This window comes from Macrobrachium nipponense, chromosome 41 (assembly GCF_015104395.2).
Source record: "Macrobrachium nipponense isolate FS-2020 chromosome 41, ASM1510439v2, whole genome shotgun sequence".
NCBI lineage: Eukaryota > Metazoa > Arthropoda > Malacostraca > Decapoda > Palaemonidae > Macrobrachium > Macrobrachium nipponense.
Window position 1 is genome coordinate 16704373 of NC_061102.1, and position 17684 is coordinate 16722056.

General features: G+C 37.7%; 2 protein-coding genes across 2 annotated transcripts; one reads left to right on the forward strand and one right to left on the reverse strand.

Moving 5' to 3' along the window:
• The first annotated feature begins 534 nt into the window (after positions 1 to 534).
• Positions 535 to 9483, forward strand: LOC135212876 (endochitinase-like). Its single transcript, XM_064246636.1, has 10 exons — positions 535 to 761; positions 4204 to 4349; positions 5150 to 5300; positions 6470 to 6558; positions 6789 to 6904; positions 7072 to 7198; positions 7466 to 7627; positions 8312 to 8390; positions 8679 to 8829; positions 9355 to 9483. The coding sequence occupies exons 1-10, from the start codon at positions 692 to 694 to the stop codon at positions 9416 to 9418; spliced, it is 1155 nt and encodes a 384-aa protein (XP_064102706.1). The 5' UTR covers positions 535 to 691; the 3' UTR covers positions 9419 to 9483.
• A 607-nt stretch (positions 9484 to 10090) lies between these two features.
• Positions 10091 to 17363, reverse strand: LOC135212877 (endochitinase-like). The gene is made up of 11 exons (XM_064246637.1): positions 17249 to 17363; positions 16630 to 16699; positions 16269 to 16414; positions 15121 to 15271; positions 14198 to 14286; positions 13401 to 13516; positions 12723 to 12849; positions 11537 to 11698; positions 10938 to 11016; positions 10576 to 10726; positions 10091 to 10304 (listed from the first exon to the last, which is right to left on the reverse strand). Exons 2-11 carry the CDS (start codon positions 16691 to 16693, stop codon positions 10226 to 10228), a joined length of 1164 nt encoding a protein of 387 aa, XP_064102707.1. The 5' UTR covers positions 16694 to 16699; positions 17249 to 17363; the 3' UTR covers positions 10091 to 10225.
• Between the last annotated feature and the right edge of the window lie 321 nt (positions 17364 to 17684).

Below are 17684 nucleotides of genomic sequence, written 5' to 3' on the forward strand. Positions count from 1 at the left end.
TATAGCACCTTTGAAAGGAAATGTTATTTATTGTTAAGTAAATAATCTGGCTCCTGCATATGGCAATATTTCCATAACGAACAATGAATTAAGAGACTACGCCAATTCTTCGTTGGCGGTCTGTACCATGCCCTCGTTTCCTGGTATTAATTGCGATATTCTGGCAATGAAAAAAAAAATACTTGTCGGTAACAGTTGTTCCCAATAGAATTACATAAATAGAAATTTCAGACTTCTAGACCCAAGATAAAGAGCTGTTCTAACGTAGAGTTGCAACATTTTTCCATGGATACTTATAGTCAATGGAAAGAGAAGATCTGTGGGTCAAATCAGGAGCTATGTGGTTCATAACAATTAAGTTTTGTTTTAGGATGGACTGGAACACTCTTCTGGTTAACAGAAATAGCTCTTGATGTTTATCTCTCATTATCTAACTTTGCTAAAAATAAAAGGAAGAAGAAGAAAAGAACGTTATTCAAGGCGCGATAACAGTGAAACAACCTGCCTGATTCTCTCACCCTTTCACTCAGGCGAATGATAGAGATGTGAAGCTCTTACAGAACGTGGGAAAAGGGCTACTATTTATCTTTCAAAGTAGAAGGATCTCCAAGGTCTGCATTTGATACGAGTCTTCTAAAAGGCAGGAGTTAAGACCTGCAGTTGTGTCGTAGTGACTGAATTCCTCTCGAAAATGAGAAGACTCGTTTATCTCCTTCTAGGCCTAGTTTTGATGCATGGCACTGCCTCTCAGGCCCCGAATGGTAAGAAGTTTTTATCCTTTATAAATGCCTGTATTTCTCTGTCTAGTGCTGTGCATAAATGTTTAAAATTCTTGCTTTTTTATGGAAATAACAGCAAGTTCTAAATTCCTATTGTTCATGGGACTTTTCCGTATCTCTAAGGGTGCGTCCACTCTACAATTGTCCTGTATGTACTGTCGGCCAAAAAACTGGTGGCAGAGATTCATAATTTTTCGTTCACCTGCCTGACACACGATTCATGCCTTATTTATCTATTTTTCTTTTCAAAGATGGAAGAAATCATGTGTAATGACGTTAAAAACAGTCACTGATATCTTTAGAACATTATGTTATGTTATTGTGTAAAACTATTTTCCACATAGCAAAATTGACGCGAACGATGTTATTTGCACGGGAATCTAATGTCAATGTGTCATTTATCGGTCTAAGAAACATCCCTCGATGAGCGAGAGAATTATTGCACTGCATTCGGTGCAAGTTCCTGTTGGAGAGATATCAAGAAAGCTTAACAAACCGGAGAGAATCATGCATAGATGAATCAAATTGTTTAAAGAACGGCAAAATTTAGAACATGGGCCTAGAGGTGGAACACCTCGAAGCACCACAAGAGAGCAAGACAATACAGTAGTGTAAATGTTGCTGAGCAACATTCATTTGTGAACTTTAAATTCTAGTGCCTCGTCACGACATTGCTGAACCAGGAATCATGACTAGCTCTACGCTTATGACTGGTGTCTGATGAATACTTTAGATGGAGAGGAAGAGATTTTTAAATCTACACTTGAAATCTTTGATTGTTGTCTAATGAACAAGTCTAATGAATAAGCAACTTATCTTTGATGGATGAGAGATTCAGTTAGGCTTACTTTTTTTTCTTTTTTTTTTTATCGGTGGCCAGTGAATACCACGGATAAGGAGGGAAACAGTTTCAATGATGCATGCATTTTTTCTTTAAAACCTAAAGAATACATTTCACTGGGAGATACTTTATTAACATCGGCCTAATCCTTCCATCACTCCTATACGCCACCTCCGCTCTCATCTACATCTCAGGCGACTCGAACCGACTTCTCGATACGAACTCATCGAGTGAAAGCGTCACTAATGATAACTGTTATTTTAAAATTCCCCGCACCAACAACGGACGCCTTAAAATGCATGTTTATAAAATATTTTCTGTTCAAAGAAACTCTTTCATTCCACAAAATATGTCCATACACTCGTGTTACACCCTGTAGCCGTCAAAGAGCAACTCTTGATTAAAGCAGTAGGTTTTTCTTGAAAAAAAAAAACATGAAAGACTTAAACGAGAACGTCACCTTTCATATTTCTTATCCTTTCAGCTACTTTATAATATGCTTATGGTAGTAGGTCTAGGTATACATGTGAAACTAATTTGAAATAATTTCTATTTTGAAGAAATGAATAGCTACAGAGAGAAGCCCTAAGAAAGCTTTAATGAAAGTAGGCCTTTCTTAATGTATTCGTCAGTTTTGACTCCCACAGCTTTCTAACGTGTCCAGATGAAACAGGATGATATGCAAGGAATTCGATAAAAAATAAGACAATTATATTCGTTTGATTTTTTTATGATTGCTTTTTGACTTTGAATAGCTAGGTCAGAGTTAATTATGATAAGCTATTATGAAAAGGATAAGAAAGGCGAACATGGCTAATAAAACAAGAATAACGGGAATAATCAAATAAAGCAGATAAATATATATATATATATATATATATATATATATATATATATATATATATAATATATATATATATATAGTCGATGGTTCTTAACTATTTGCAGGATATGATCTCTGTTTACATTTATGTTAATAGTTACACTGAGGGAACACAAACACATGAATAGAATAAATGCACAAAATATATATTTCAAAATTAAGTCATAGCCAAATAAATCTATTAATTTTGAAGTAAATGAATTATATACATAACTGATCAACATATGTTCTATGAGATAACAAATATGACTACTTCTTGAAGATCTGAAGCGATGGTTAGCACTGTTGGTAGGCCACAAGCTTCGAAAGTACATCAATAAATAGGTGGACAAGTCAATGTTGTTAATTAGCTCGAGTTATGAGGCTAGGCCAAAAGTAACCCCAGATACGAAATCATCATATATATATGTAAGGGTAGGAGCCTGGAAAAACACAAAATCAGACCATGTATTAACATTTAAACACCTCAACAATAGGTGAACAATTCACAAATATCCTTAAACAAAATCACTTTACAATCACCTCACAACAGTTATTTACAACCATTCTAAAACATAAGTTTAAATAACATGTTAATTAACATTAACACTATTCGTTTACTTATATGTAAAATATAAATACCTTCATATGTAGTGGTAGGTGTCAGGCGGCAATCACAGACAAATGAGGGCGAAAATTGAAGTCACTTACGGAAACCCAACAAGGATAGTTAAGAAAAAATAATTAACTCCAACTCACCATCACCAAATAATTATTTAACCAAACAAGAGATGGCGCTGAGATTACTCTACAAAACCACTCAATAGATGGCGCTGCTATTACCTGACACACACACACACATATATATATATATTGTCAATTTAAATATTCATTAATATTACGTATCCGAGAGAGTATACTGCTGAAAATAGACCTAGGCTAATCATGTGGGAAAATCAGAAGTCCAATTTAGGCCCACTAAATGTGTCATGCAAATTATTATATTGATCAAAGGACAAAATTAGTTTGTTTAAACATCGTTTTCAAAGAATGTTAATGCCTTGATGTATTATATATCGGCTGTAGGAGACGAAATGACAACACCCCAGTGTAATACGATACTTGAGTCAAGACTCGAGCGGCAGCAAAGCCAACTTCAAAATCTTCGGTATGCTGTCACGAAGCTAGAGTTGAGAATAAAATTTGCAATCGTGGACCCATCGGTATACATTTTCCTTACTTTGCAAAATAATTATCTTTGATACGTTGAATAAGTCTACTCAATTCTAATGTAATTTATTTCAAGTATAGCACCTTTGAAAGGAAATGTTATTTATTGTTAAGTAAATAATGTGGCACCTGCATATGGCAATATTTCCATAACGAACAATGAATTAAGAAACTACGCCAATTCTTCGTTGGGCGTCTGTACCAAAGGTTAGGTCTATACTTAAGTTCGCTGACTTGTTTTAACCTATTTGTGATATATAGCAGTCAGTAACCGCAATGTTTATGACATGTTATAATGTAGTGAGGTCACACGTTGAGAAGTGTAGGAAAATATTTCCCATCATTTAATCATGCCGAATAGACCTAACTCCAAGTGCTTTTGGTAATTCTCATAATTTTATTTTATTATTTAGACCTACAACAATCAAACATCGCGTAGCTTGAATATTCTCACACAACAACTTTTTTTCCCCTTATTACGAAAACTTCAGAAGGACGCCCTCCTCGCATAGTGTGTTACTACACGCCAGGAAACCCCGACATCGAAGACGTTCCAGGTGACCTCTGCACAAACATCCTCTACAGCTTCGGCTCTTTGAACACGGACACATGGGAACTCGTACCAGGAAACTATAAGGTTAGTTGAAGAAGAAGATCTCATGCGCAAGCAAGGCATATCTAAAAGGGGTGTTTTGATACTGTTGCTGTAAGGCCGCCACTAACGTTCAAATACAACTGCGCAGTTATCTCTGCACAGAAATGAATCCACAAACGTTCAACTGTGCAGACATAGCTGAACGTTAGTGGGTTTACTTATGCCTGCACAGTCCGACATAACTGAGCAGTTATAACTGAAAGTTAGTGGTGGCCTTTATACAAGTGGACATAACGATGTAGTGAAGATGGAGTCGGATAGTTGGAACACTATTTTCAACGATAAGAAAGAAGTAAAAGATAAAAAATGGTATTTATGTTCTTATGAAATAATCCAAGAGCTTATTTACTGACTAACAACCTTGAACAGGAAAAGGAAACAACAGCAATGATTAATGATGAGAAATAATAGCCAATAGAAAATTGTTAGCCAAATGAAAACAATGAAATGAAATTAAACTAAGAATATTTTAAAAATATCCTAGTTGTACAATAAAGCAAGGCACTGTTACAGTTGATTGATAAAATTTCATAACAATTTTGAATGAAAGGTACCGAAACACGAAATAATTATTGCTTATTGCTTATTGTTAGGCCTTTATTATAAGCTTTTTTTAGTTAACAAATCCAGATCACGACCAGATAAAAGATAAAAAAAAAAAACAATCCTAAGTGACTAGTTACTCTCATCATCTGTTTTGTTTAATTTTTGTATGAACTTTACTGAAGTCATCAAATAAAATTACAATCCAAAAAATAGGCCTATTATTTTATGAATTTCAGTTCGACATCGAAGAAGGAGGCTACAAGAGATTCACGGGTCTCAAGGAGAAGTTTCCTGACCTGAAAACTGATCTGTCGTTTGGCCACGAAAATTTCAAGTACCTGGTCAGGTACAAGGAGAGGAGAGACAAGTTCGTCGCTAGTGTTGTCAGTGAGTAAAGAACAGGACCCTGGTACAGACACACCTGAGACAAGCTCGTCACAAGTGTTGTCTGAGTATAGACCAGTACCTGGTACAGACACACCTGAGACAAGTTCGTCACAAGTGTTGTCAGTGAGTTTAGATCAGGACCCTGGTACAGACACACCTGAGACAAGTTCATCACAAGTGTTGTCAGTGAGTTTAGACCAGGACCCTGGTATAGTAGACACACCTGAGACGAAGTTCGTCACAAGTGTTGCCAGTGAGTATAGACCAGAACCCTGGTACAGACACACTTGAGACAAGTTCGTCACAAGTATTGTCAGGGAGTTTAGACCAGGACCCTGGTATAGTAGACACACCTGAGACGAAGTTCCTCACAAGTGTTATCAGTGAGTATAGACCAGGACCCTGGTACAGACACACTTGCGACAAGTTCGTCACAAGTGTTGTCAGTGAGTGTAGACCAGGACCTGGTTATAGACACACATGAGACATGTTCGTCACAAGTGTTGTATGTGGGTATAGACCAGGACCCCGTTACAGACACGCCTGAGAAGTTCGTCACAAGTGTTGTCAGTGAGTACAGACCAGGACCCTGGTATAGACACACATGAGACATGTTCGTCACAAGTGTTGTCAGTGAGTATAGACCAGGACCTGGTATAGATACACCTGAGACGAAGTTCGTCCCAACTGTTGTCACTGGGTATAGACACACCTGGTGCGCTGCATCGCTAATCTGTTTTTTGTTTTCGAAGGGATTATCAGTTTGCCAGATGGGAGAGATAATGAAAATAAAATAGGGTCAGAGGGTGGTGGTGGTGTGTGTGGTTGGGGTGGGGGGAGGAATGGGAAGGTGAGGAAGGGGATGAGGACGAGTGTAAGTCATTACAAAGGAGGGAGAAAATAATAAAATTATCTAAATTATTTTAGGTTCACTGGTTTGTAATAAAGTTTGGTAGATTGTTCTTATAATATTCCTTACGTTCACTTTCTTAAATAGCTTGTCAGTATTCTTAATGAAGGAATGATAAATAGCATAATTATACTATGATTCTTATCGGGTCTTCCGGAGTAACTAAATGCTTTGTAATGGGATTTATTTATTCACTTGAAGAATTATTTTCTCGTGAAAACACGTCAACTATCAACTCACATTACATCCGTCTTTGCAGAGCTGCTGTCCGAATATGGGTTTGATGGGTTCGATATAGACTGGGAGTTTCCACAGCTGCCGATCGAAAGGCAGAATTATCCCGTCCTAGTAAGTAAAGGCATCACAGATAGCGCTCATTACCTTTTAAAATGTACTTATGCATTGCGTATATTTATATCTACAGTTGTCTCTGTAGGAACTGCATGTGGTGTAATTAGAGCATGCGCAGAATTTTTAACCTTTTCTTTCTTGCTTTCGTGGGTAGCAACATAAGATAATCTCCTCGTCTGGTAACTCATTTGCCCACTTTTTTTTTTTTTTTTTTTTTTTTTTTTGAGATCGACGAACTGCGAGCAGCTTTTGATGCAGAGGGACGAGGCTGGAATCTGAGTATGGCTGTGCCTTCCAACATCTACTTGACAGCCATGGGCTACGATGTGCCAGCACTCTGCAAGTTAGTCTACTCTCTCACTCTCTCTCTCTCTCTTATATGCAGGATACGAAAGACTTTCAAGAACTGTGTACATCTAAGTATTTAAACCATAGATTCTGAAAACGAATTTCTTGGCCAAGATTATGGTTCGAATGCTATATTTTCAAACGTTTCCTTTTGTATCATAGGTCTTTGGATTCCGTGAATTTCATGGGTTACGACCTGAGGAGCGAAGAGGAAGGTTTCACCGACGTTCACTCTCTCTTGTATAGGAGACCGAAGCTTGATTTTTTCATCTATTATTACACCAATGTGGTAAGTTTTCTCGTTTTCTATGAATGTAAGTAGTTTTGAGATATCGCTAGAGTTTTATCTATTTGTTGTTCATGGTATGATTATTGATTTTTTCATTTTAAAAATCCACCTCTGAATCAACAGAAAGACGACATGCTATCTGAAAAGGCAACAGTTCATTGTTCTTCCAATGAAAATAGAACTTAAGACTTACTTCACGGCATCGCACGACAATTTCCCTAAGTTTAAAAATATTTTCTTTGATAATCACAACCTCTCTTGCACTAGAATGACTGCATAATGAAATGGGTCAATGACGGCTGCCCTCGACACAAGCTGATGTTAGGCGTGCCCTTCTACGGGCGATCTTTCACTCTCCTGAATCCATCTTGGCACAACCTCCACGCCCCGGCGAAATTCGGCAAAGCCGGTTGGGTCAACTATAACGAGGTAAGACTGGTATGGTTTGCTAGGCCTAGTGATGGGAGTAACGCTCGTGAACAACAGTGGTTTCTTGAGTAGACGTGATCATTCATAATATTATACGTTTGTTGTTTGTAAACTTTATTTGGATATGCATGCCTATGTACAAACACACACACACAACAAAATATAATATATATATATATATATATAATATATATACACTATATACACATAGAGATAATTGATATAATAGATATATATATATATATATATATATATATATCTATATATATATACATATCTATCTATCTATATATATATATATATATATATATATATATATATATATATATATATATATATAGAATATATATATATATAGGAGATATAGATATATATATATTATATATATGTGTGTGTGTGTGTGTGTGTGTATCTACACACATATACATGCTATACATGTATATATATATACATATATATGTATATATAAATTTGTTTTAACTGCTCCACTGAGCTCACTGCTCATGGCTTGCGCGCACATTATGCCATACGTCATGCACCAGTAAATTTGAATATAAAATCACACCAAAGATCTCGAAGAAAGTAATAAAGAGGCAATATGATGAAACAGTGAAAGGAAAAGAGGTAGAAACGAGTAGAAGGTGATAATACTCACAGAGAAACTTCCTAATTCCCTTATTCCAGATTTGCAAAAGCTTCCTCGACGAACCAGGCTGGGTTCGGGAATATGACGACGTCGGTTTGGTACCGTGGGCTTACAAAGGTAGGCCTATTATTATTGTTTCATTTCAGTAGATGAAACCTATTCACACAGAACAAACCCACAGGAGCCATTGACTTGAATTTGAAGCTTCAAAAGAATGTTGGTTTCAACCTCCCACCGCAGACCCCACACTGCAGAAGTAACAAACAGGATGGCTTTTTAAGCTCCACCCCCATTCTAGAGTTGCCAGGTGTTGCATTATTCAACACACTGTGTCGTCTGATGATTTAAGAAAACTGTTACTTAACTTCTTTCTGCGAGTGTATACATTTTACCTCGTTTTCTCAGATCTGTTATGGATTGGTTACGAAGACGCGGACTCTCTCATGATCAAGATGAACTACATCCGGGAGCAAGGATTTGGTGGGGCCATGAACTGGAGAATCAACACTGACGATTACACTGGGTATTGCGGACAGGGCACATACCCTCTGCTCAGGTGAGTTTAGGTGCTCTATGTTACAAGTAATTGATAACTGCAACAAAACTGAAAGCAACAAACTAATAAAACAACTCCAATAACAACAGCTAAGAAATAACGATGGTAGAAAAATGGTTTTGAGATTGCAAACTTCAGCGGAGACTGAACGCTCGATCTTTCAAAAGCTCACTTCTCACCCAGGAGTTATAGTCCTATCTTCCTAAATATATTCACCTATTATCAGCACAGGGTCCACCTTTGGTCTTCGCAAAAACTTGCTAACGAACAAAGAACCAGACAAATAAACCTAAATGAAAGCATAACTTCCTTTGCGGAAAGAATAATACAATGGAGACTTGAGCATCAAGGAAACGATAAAATTATAGTCTAACAAAGCAAATAGGTGAAAAGCAACTCTTTCATTAGCAGCTACGACATCATAGGGCCTATTATTGATGCTGAACTCAGTTCTCACACACGTACAGAGAATATTTATAATATATTATTGCCGTTAGAGTCATATATTTCCATATCTCATTACAGAACACTGAACTACGGTCTTGAAAACTATACCGTCCCAGTGGATGCTCCCAGCAGAGTTCCGTGAGAAGCACCAGAGTGTATACTTGTTGATCGATGGGTTTCTTTAATTAGTAATAAAAAAAGATACTCCTTTGTCTTTCTGTTCCTTATCCTTAAAGTAAAACTTTTTAGCGCAGACGTTCAGTACCACATTTCTACATTAAACTTAAATACAGTTATAGTTTGAAATAGCCACGCAGAAGCTGACTAAAGCTGCCGAGATGAACCCATCAAATTGTGGTATTTGCTGCATCCACGTTTTGATAAAACTTCCTTCATTGTCGGCCTTTCATCTGCTTAGTTAAAGAACCCTAATCTGTTCCCTAAGGAGCACAATTTAGTCTCCTTGGTTTTTCCTTATCTCTGAAATTCATCAACGGAATCATTATCTACTTCACGTTTTTCACATTCGTTCACTCTTAGAACTTGACTCGTGGATGGTGAATGTCCCTCTACAGCCCCCCCCCACCCCCCCCCCTCCCCCCGCGCCACCCACCCCTACGACGCTATTCAGTCGGAATTCTTCTGACTCCTGCTTTGATCCAATAATTTATTTTACATTTCTTTCCTCTTCTGCTTTTCCTTATGCATGTGTCTCTTCTCCCTCAATTTCTAAATTTTCTGTACTAATGATTTTTCCAGTGTGTAAGATACACACTGGAAAAGGAGAAAAAATAAAAGTAAATTATTTGTTATTCACAAGCTTTATTTCAATATTTTGAGTACTTTTCTCTCTCTCTCTCTCTCTCTGTCTCTGTCTCTGTCTCTGTCTCTGTCTCTCTCTGTCTCTGTCTGTCTGTCTCTCTGTATCATGAAGGCGCCGAGTTGCCACTTAGTCATCGTTAGTTTCACCGTTTTCGGAAGAAAACTTGACTGGCACAGTATAGTTCTGGAGTCCATCGTTTAAGGCACTGGAAAAATACCAAGATATTAACTGATAATCTGAAGTGTTTTATGTACGTATAAACTTTGATGTTCACGGCCTGCTTTATCTTTGAGAATATTCAAAAACAGTTGCATAACATAAGTGCACATTTCGGTATTTTCAATTATCAATATATTTCAGTTGACGATAAAAAGGAGCAAATTACGTTTCAATTTGCTGGCTTCATAAGACCTACAAACTCACCGTAATCTAGCAGTTTACTTGATCTACAAATGACATATCGATTTGCAACTTACTTCAACAGTGGCCATTTCCCTTGACCACAGTATCCACTGTAATCATCGCAGTTCAGCTGCCAGTTCATAGCCCCTCCAAAACCCATTTCTCTGATGTAGTTCATCTTGATGGAGAGACTGTCCGTATCCTCGTATCCGACCCAGAAGGTGTCTGGTGCAGAAAGTGAAGTTCAGATGATAAGATTTTTATCTTTAGTGCTCGTTTTTGGGAACTTTATTCTCCATTTGAGTTACTGAAAAATTTGGCATCGTTGACTTGAAGCGTTGATTAACGGGGAAAAGATTGAATGAGAGAATTAAAAGAATAGTAATAGTAGTATTAGCATGTACATTGTCAGTCACAGAGTCATGGTAATTCTTACCTTTAAAAGCGTAAGGCACTAGACCTACATCGTCGTAACCCCAGCCCCATCCTGGATCATCAATGAAACTCTTGCACATCTACAAATAGTTATTATTGTCAGTTACGCTTCTAAAATATGTAATGAAAACATGTCAAAAAGTTCATTACCAAACTTGTAGCGTATCCAATCCAAACGCAAGTTTTACATACTAGAAAAATTCCTATTACCCCAATAAGCTTAATACTTCTTAAATGTACGGTAAAATGATCGAGCATTTTTATGATGGAAGTGAAGAATTTGTCAGCAAGAGTGGCTGGTTTGGGATAGTGAAGAGGAAGTGAAGAATTTGTCAGCAAAAGTGGCTGGTTTGGGATAGTGAAGAGGAAGTGAAAAATTTGTCAGCAATAGTGACTGGTTTGGGATAGTGAAGACGAAGCGAAGAATTTGTCAGCAAGAGTCACTGGTTTGGGATAGTGAAGAGAAACAGCAGAAACTAAAGAAAATAATCGACGTTCTGGCATGAAGACGAAGTTGGGAGTCGATGGTGTTATCGTATGCTGTGAAATATGATGCTGAGATGTCTTTATTACGCGAATGAACGCTAGGACGAACTTTACCTTGCCATAGTCGTACCATCCACCCCATTCGATTTCAGCGAGCGCGTGCAAGCCGTGTCTCTCGGCCTTGATCAGGGTGAAGCTTCGTCCGTAAAAGGGAACGCCCAAAATGAGTTTGTGTCGAGGGCATCCCTCTGTGACCCACTTGAGGATGCCGTCATTCTGGCAAAAAAAAAAAATAATAATATAATAATTAATAAGTCTTATTGAAAGATATTGCTGCTTCAGCTTCATTCATCTTGTAAATAGTCTTCTGCATTTACAAGCTGAATGCAGCTGATGCAGCAATATCTTTCAATAAGATTGTTTGAAAGAGGGTCTCCTTCCAATAAATAATAATAATAATAATAATAATAATAATAATAATAATAATAATAATAATAATAATAATAATAATAATAATTCTAGGGCATCCCTCTTTGACCCACTAGAGTATACCGAGATTCTGGCAGAAATAAAAAATAAATAAATAAATAAATAAATAGAAATATAAGAAGAAAAGTTGGAAGTCGAGGGCATCCCTCTTTGACCACTAGAGTATACTGTCATCCTGGCAAAAAAAATATAAACAAATAAATAAAAAATAAATAAGTAAATAAATAAATAAATAGAAATATAAGAAGAAAAGTTGGAAGTCGACGGAATCCCTTTTTGACCCGTATATCGTCATTCTGGCAAAAAAAAAGAAAAAAAAATAAGTAAATAAATAAATAAATAAGCAGAAAAGTTGGAAAACCTTGCCCTCATTATCGGTTCTCCTCCATAATTACTATACAGATTTGTTGTAATTCATCATTGAAATAAATATACTAAATAGATGCAAAGAAAAGAAGGAAATCCGACCCACATTACCGTTTCTTCTAAATATTCACACTGCATATTCCTATTAACACGACATTACATTCAGCGCCTTAGTGGCGTGGTCGGTATGGCGTTGGCGTTCCACCACGCTGACCGCGAGTTCGATTCTCGGGCATTCCACTGAGGTGTGAGACGTGTATTTCTGGTGATAGAAGTTCACTCTCGACGTGGTCCGGAAGTCATGTGAAGTCGTTGGTCCCGTTGCTGAATAACCACTGGTTCTATGCAACGTAAAAACACCATACAAACAAACAAACGATATTACATTCTAAATCAAGCCTACGAATTCATTTCTATACAGGACAAAAAGCAGATGTTAACGTACGATGTTATAATCGTAGAAAATGAAGAAGTCGAGGTTCGGCCTCCTGTATAATGGCGAGTGGACGTCGGTGAAGCCTTCCTCAGACGATCTCAGATCGTAACCCATGAAATGGACTGCGTCAAAGACACTGAAATGAGATGAAGAAATGTAACGTTTCTGTCCGGCCTCAGATCTTAAGGACTACTGAGGCTAAAGGGCTGAAAGTTGGTATGTTGGTCATCAATCCTCCACACATCAAACGTACCAATTTGAAGCCGTCTAGACTCAGTAGTTTTTATATTCTATTTAAGGTTAAAGTCAGCCATAATCGTGCGTCTGGCAGCTATAAAGGACAGGCCACCACCGGGCCGTGGTTAAAGTTTCATTGGCCGCGGCTCATACAGCATTATACCGAGACCACCGAAAGATGGATCTATTTTCGGTGGCCTTGATTATACGTTTTACAGAAAACTAGATTGCTTCGCACCATTTTGTATTTTTTTCACTTTTTTTATCAATGCATTCAGAAAAATGTAACCGCATTTGTGCCACAAAATTTTCTCCCTTACAATTCCAAAAGCGTATTATGAAATGAGTCGTTGGGAAAGGCCTATTAAAAACGACGACCCCTACCAGGAAATGGGTCGAAAAGAAGAATATTAAATCTCCCCTCGAGAATCAGTGCAATGTCTCACGAACCTACAAAGCTCCGGAATGTCAAATCCCACGTCAGCCAGGATCGGGGATGAGGGAACAGCGGTCGTTAGGTTCCATCCTTTGCCCTCTGCGTCGAAGGCAGCTCGGAGTTCACTGACCTGATGGGAATGATTGAACATGCCAACTAAGAAACTCGACTATAAGGATGAATAAGCACGTGTGTGTGTGTGTGTGTCTGTGTGTGTGTATGTAGTAGTAGTTGTAGATTCACATCAACCGTGCATTTGATGTCTAGGCCAGTCCCTTCCGACGCACCTGATTGGCTGTTGATAAGCCAATCATAGGGCTGGAAACTCTCATTCTCTCGAGAGAGTTCACATGGGTAGGATGTATGTTCCACCTCTCCTGAGGGATACGTCTTCCAAAAGTACCCCTCAGGAGAGGTGGAACATACTTCCTGCCTATGTGAACTCTCGAGAGAGGAGACTGAGAGTTTCCAGCCCCGTGATTGGCTTATCAACAGCCAATCAGGAGCGTCGTAATGGACTGGCCTAGACATCAAATGCATGGTTGAAGTGAATCTACTGTAGTTGCAAGTATAACCCGTTACCCTTCATTAAAGAGGATGGCATTCTCGCTTCGGGATGAGATTGCAAGCCTCACGCCACGCCTAATGGATGCTCAATAGGTGTGTGAGCCAATGGCGTCTTGCATTTCAAACCGGTCACCCAACCAAGTATTAATCAAACCTAATGTTAGTCAGATTTTTTTTTTTTTTTTTTTTATTTTTTTTTTATGAGAAACTTTTTTTTTTATAAGAGACAGAGAAACTTTCTTACCAAAACAGGGTAATTCTCCCTCTCTATCGGCCACAGGGGGAATTCCCAGTCGATGTCGAGTCCATCAAATCCGTAAGTGTTTAAAAGATCTGATGGAGAATAGAAGTAGTTCCGTTAGATTTCTCTTCTTTCCCACAGTTATCCTTACATTAAAGGGTCGGTTGCCTGATGCACCTTCTTCACTGCATTCTATCAAAGGCATCATCATCCACCAAACCTCTTCTCTCTATGTCATATTACATGCAACATCAGGTATGGTTTATCGTTTGACAAAGGAGTTTTTACGACCGCATGCCCTTTCGATAGGGCAGTAAAACTGCGAGGTATCAGTTCCTGGATACTGGCTGTTCATAAATTCTTCACTTAAGATGAATTACTGGCCCAAAGTAGCTTCATCTGACGGCGACCAGAATTTTGGGGACATGAGGATATGAAATGCATTCACGTAAAAGCAGTTCTAAATAGGATAAAGCATCTCCTGATCTCCTGAAAACATTTTCTCTCAACGTTTCATTATTTCTTTGGAAACTGGTGGCAGATCTGGAAACTGAAGTTATGGTTGATTTTCCTACAAAAAATGCTGAGTTCATAAGCACATTACTGGTTTGATTCCCGTATCTGTGTGGGGGGGGGTTTTTTTTTTTTTTTTTTTGGGGGGGGGTTTGGGTGGGAGAGGGGGAGGGGAGGAGGGTTCATGTCATGCAGGTAAAATTTTCACGTCACGATTTCTTCCGTCAGAAGTCATTACGGTTTTTGTTCGATTTTCTCAAGCCACGGGCGAACAAGAAGTTGATAATTTAGTTTACGAATTATTGCCTTTAAAGGAAAATTGTATCTTGATACAAGAATTATAAGGATAAAAATACAGACGCAAAGACGCAATATCGACAAGATAAACGAAGTATTTCTCTTCCTGAACTCACCGACGACGCTCCTGACGAAGGCGTCTCTCCTGGGCTTGTACCTGGCCATATAGGCGATGTTGTCATCGTTGATCGAGAGGTCAGTTTTCAACTCAGGATACTTTTCCTTCAGGGCTGTGAAACGCTTGTACCCTCCTTCGACGATGTCGAACTTGAAGGATATTGATATTGAGAATAAATGGTTATGACAATTATGTGTCAGATCTGGATAATTTCTTACGCAAAAGTTTCCATTTCATTAACAGAAAGTGGAAAGGTGTAGATGCTGTGCAACTGTGAATTCCTTTGTCTAGACTCTATAGTCTGGACTCCAGACCAAAAGACTTGCATCTAAGCTCATAAACAGAGAATAACTCTCCCATAACTTGCATCACAATCCCAGACTTAATGTCGTGACCAAAGGGGTGAAGTATTTGTTGCAGAAATATATCTTTTAATAGCCTGTTAACACGATAGTTTACATATGTGGGAATTTCTTTCTCATGATGTAGACCACTTCGTGAAATTGAAAATTTACTTTGCGTTAGTCTAACTGTCCACAACCTTAACGTAAAATTTAACGTTTCAGTGTTGGACACAACAGGCAGAAGCACATATCATGTATCGTCAAAATGTATTTGCAGTTTCTTAAACTTGACATCACTGAGCAAAGAGCAGGTGGCCAAATGCAAATTCCCGAAATGTATAGCCTACTAGTATTGCACCACGCCCCTAGATTAGGTTAGGTTGGGTTGGATAGGTGAGGTAAGGCTTTGACGTAATTTGGGTGTGTGAAACATAGTGAGATTATTTTCAAGAAGATTTTATGGTTAGTTTTTAAGATATGGGACCGAAATGTATAACCTACTAGTATTGCACCAGCCCTGGTTTTTTTTTTTTTTTTTTTTTTTTTTTTTTTTTTTTTTTTTTTTTTTGCCATTCCCCAAGATTAGGTTAGGTTGGGCTGGTGACATGACGCACGACCTTGACGTAATTTTGGTTTGAGAAACAATAAGATTATTTTCAAGAAAATTTTATGGTTAGTTTTTAAGATATGGTGTCCCGCTTTTTCAGGGAAGGTTCGGTACTCAGTACTCGATTACAGCTCAGGAATATACCCCCCAAATGATTGGTGTTAGTACCATAACATCTGATAAAGGAAAACCTACCTGATAGTTGGCAGGCTCGATTTCCCATGTGTCCACGGATAATCGACTAAAAGCATAGAGCACGTTCGTGCAAAGATCTCCTGGTATGTCTTCAATGGCGGGAGCTTCGGAGGGCGTGTAGTAACATACTCTTCGTGGAAGTCGTTCTGAGAGGGAGAGAGAGAGAGATGGAAAAAATGATGAAAGAGAATCGTCTTATAGTAACAGTGAACTTTGAGGATTTCTATAAAGGTAATGAACAGATATCGGCCTAACACTTTTTCATGTGGCTTTAAGCATTTCATCAATGGTATTTGAACTGATATAAATGAAAAAGGACTTTAATGGTGATAAATGCCACGAATTGTCTGAATAATCTTACCTATTTCTGAAGTAACCTCACAGGCCAGAGCCACAGCTATTAGAAATACCAGCATTCCTCTCATGATTGCCTGTCATGGGAATCAGAAATGTGAGCAACGTATTGCCTAAGAATTAAGTCAGTTTTTCTCTTTTTTTTAAATATTAGATTTGAGAGGCTGAGCAGTTTGCATTGACACCGAAAGTATGTATGTTATATATCACTATATATCACGAAGGGTTAATATCTTTTCTGTTTTATATAGCAACGAAAAATTATTTAGATTAAGAAATATGTCAGTTTTTTTAAAAGTAAAAATTAGCTTTGAGAGGCTGAGCAGTTTGCATTGATACCGAAAGTAGTACGTCTGTTATAAATCACGAAAGATTAATATCTTTAGTTTTCAAACTAGGTGTTATTCGTACCAAGTATTATCAATTGTTTCGTATATCAAAGAAAAATGATTTTGACGAAGAAATATAAATTCTTTTTTAAACAGTTTGCATTGACACCAAAAGTATGTCTGTTATAAAAACAGAAGGGTTAATATCTTTTGCGTTCAAAAGTTTTTTTCATAAATGACTTTGGTTATTCTGATTACTTTTAGTACTTAGCAGGACACAGATACCACAGCTCTCACCTCAGCCTGAAGAAAGCTGAATTCTGCACATTGAGATTTGACACTGGATCAAAAATGATGTTGGGTGGAATCATCTGAGTCTTATCGCTGGCTTATTATCACTGGCAACTAACTGAAGGTCGTACGGTTATGTAAAGGACAGGTGTCCATAAAGTTCCAGTACCATTACAAATATTTATTGCTCAGAAACCATATAACATAGAGTAATGCAGTTATTTATAGAATGTTCTACATTTCATCAAGTTTACATTCAGAGCACTTCACTATACAAAATAATTGCATTACTCTATGTTATATGGTTTCAGAGCAATAAATACTTGTGATGGTACTGGGACTTTATGAACAACCTGTATTTTGCATCCATGACGGTCACTGGTTTTAACTGACGTAAGTTTTCCTTCGTTTATTTTCTATGCATCGTTATTATTGACGATTC

Coding starts and splice junctions, on each gene's coding strand:
- LOC135212876 (XM_064246636.1), top strand. CDS start 692: ATGAGAAGACTCGTTTATCTCCTTCTAGGCCTAGTTTTGATGCATGGC. Junction 7,199..7,465: donor TCTATTATTACACCAATGTG/GTAAGTTTTCTC, acceptor CTCTTGCACTAG/AATGACTGCATAATGAAATG. Junction 8,391..8,678: donor GGTACCGTGGGCTTACAAAG/GTAGGCCTATTA, acceptor TCGTTTTCTCAG/ATCTGTTATGGATTGGTTAC.
- LOC135212877 (XM_064246637.1), bottom strand. CDS start 16,693: ATGAGAGGAATGCTGGTATTTCTAATAGCTGTGGCTCTGGCCTGTGAG. Junction 13,517..14,197: donor GGGAGAATTACCCTGTTTTG/GTAAGAAAGTTT, acceptor CATTCCCATCAG/GTCAGTGAACTCCGAGCTGC. Junction 10,727..10,937: donor AGTGCCTTACGCTTTTAAAG/GTAAGAATTACC, acceptor TTTCTGCACCAG/ACACCTTCTGGGTCGGATAC.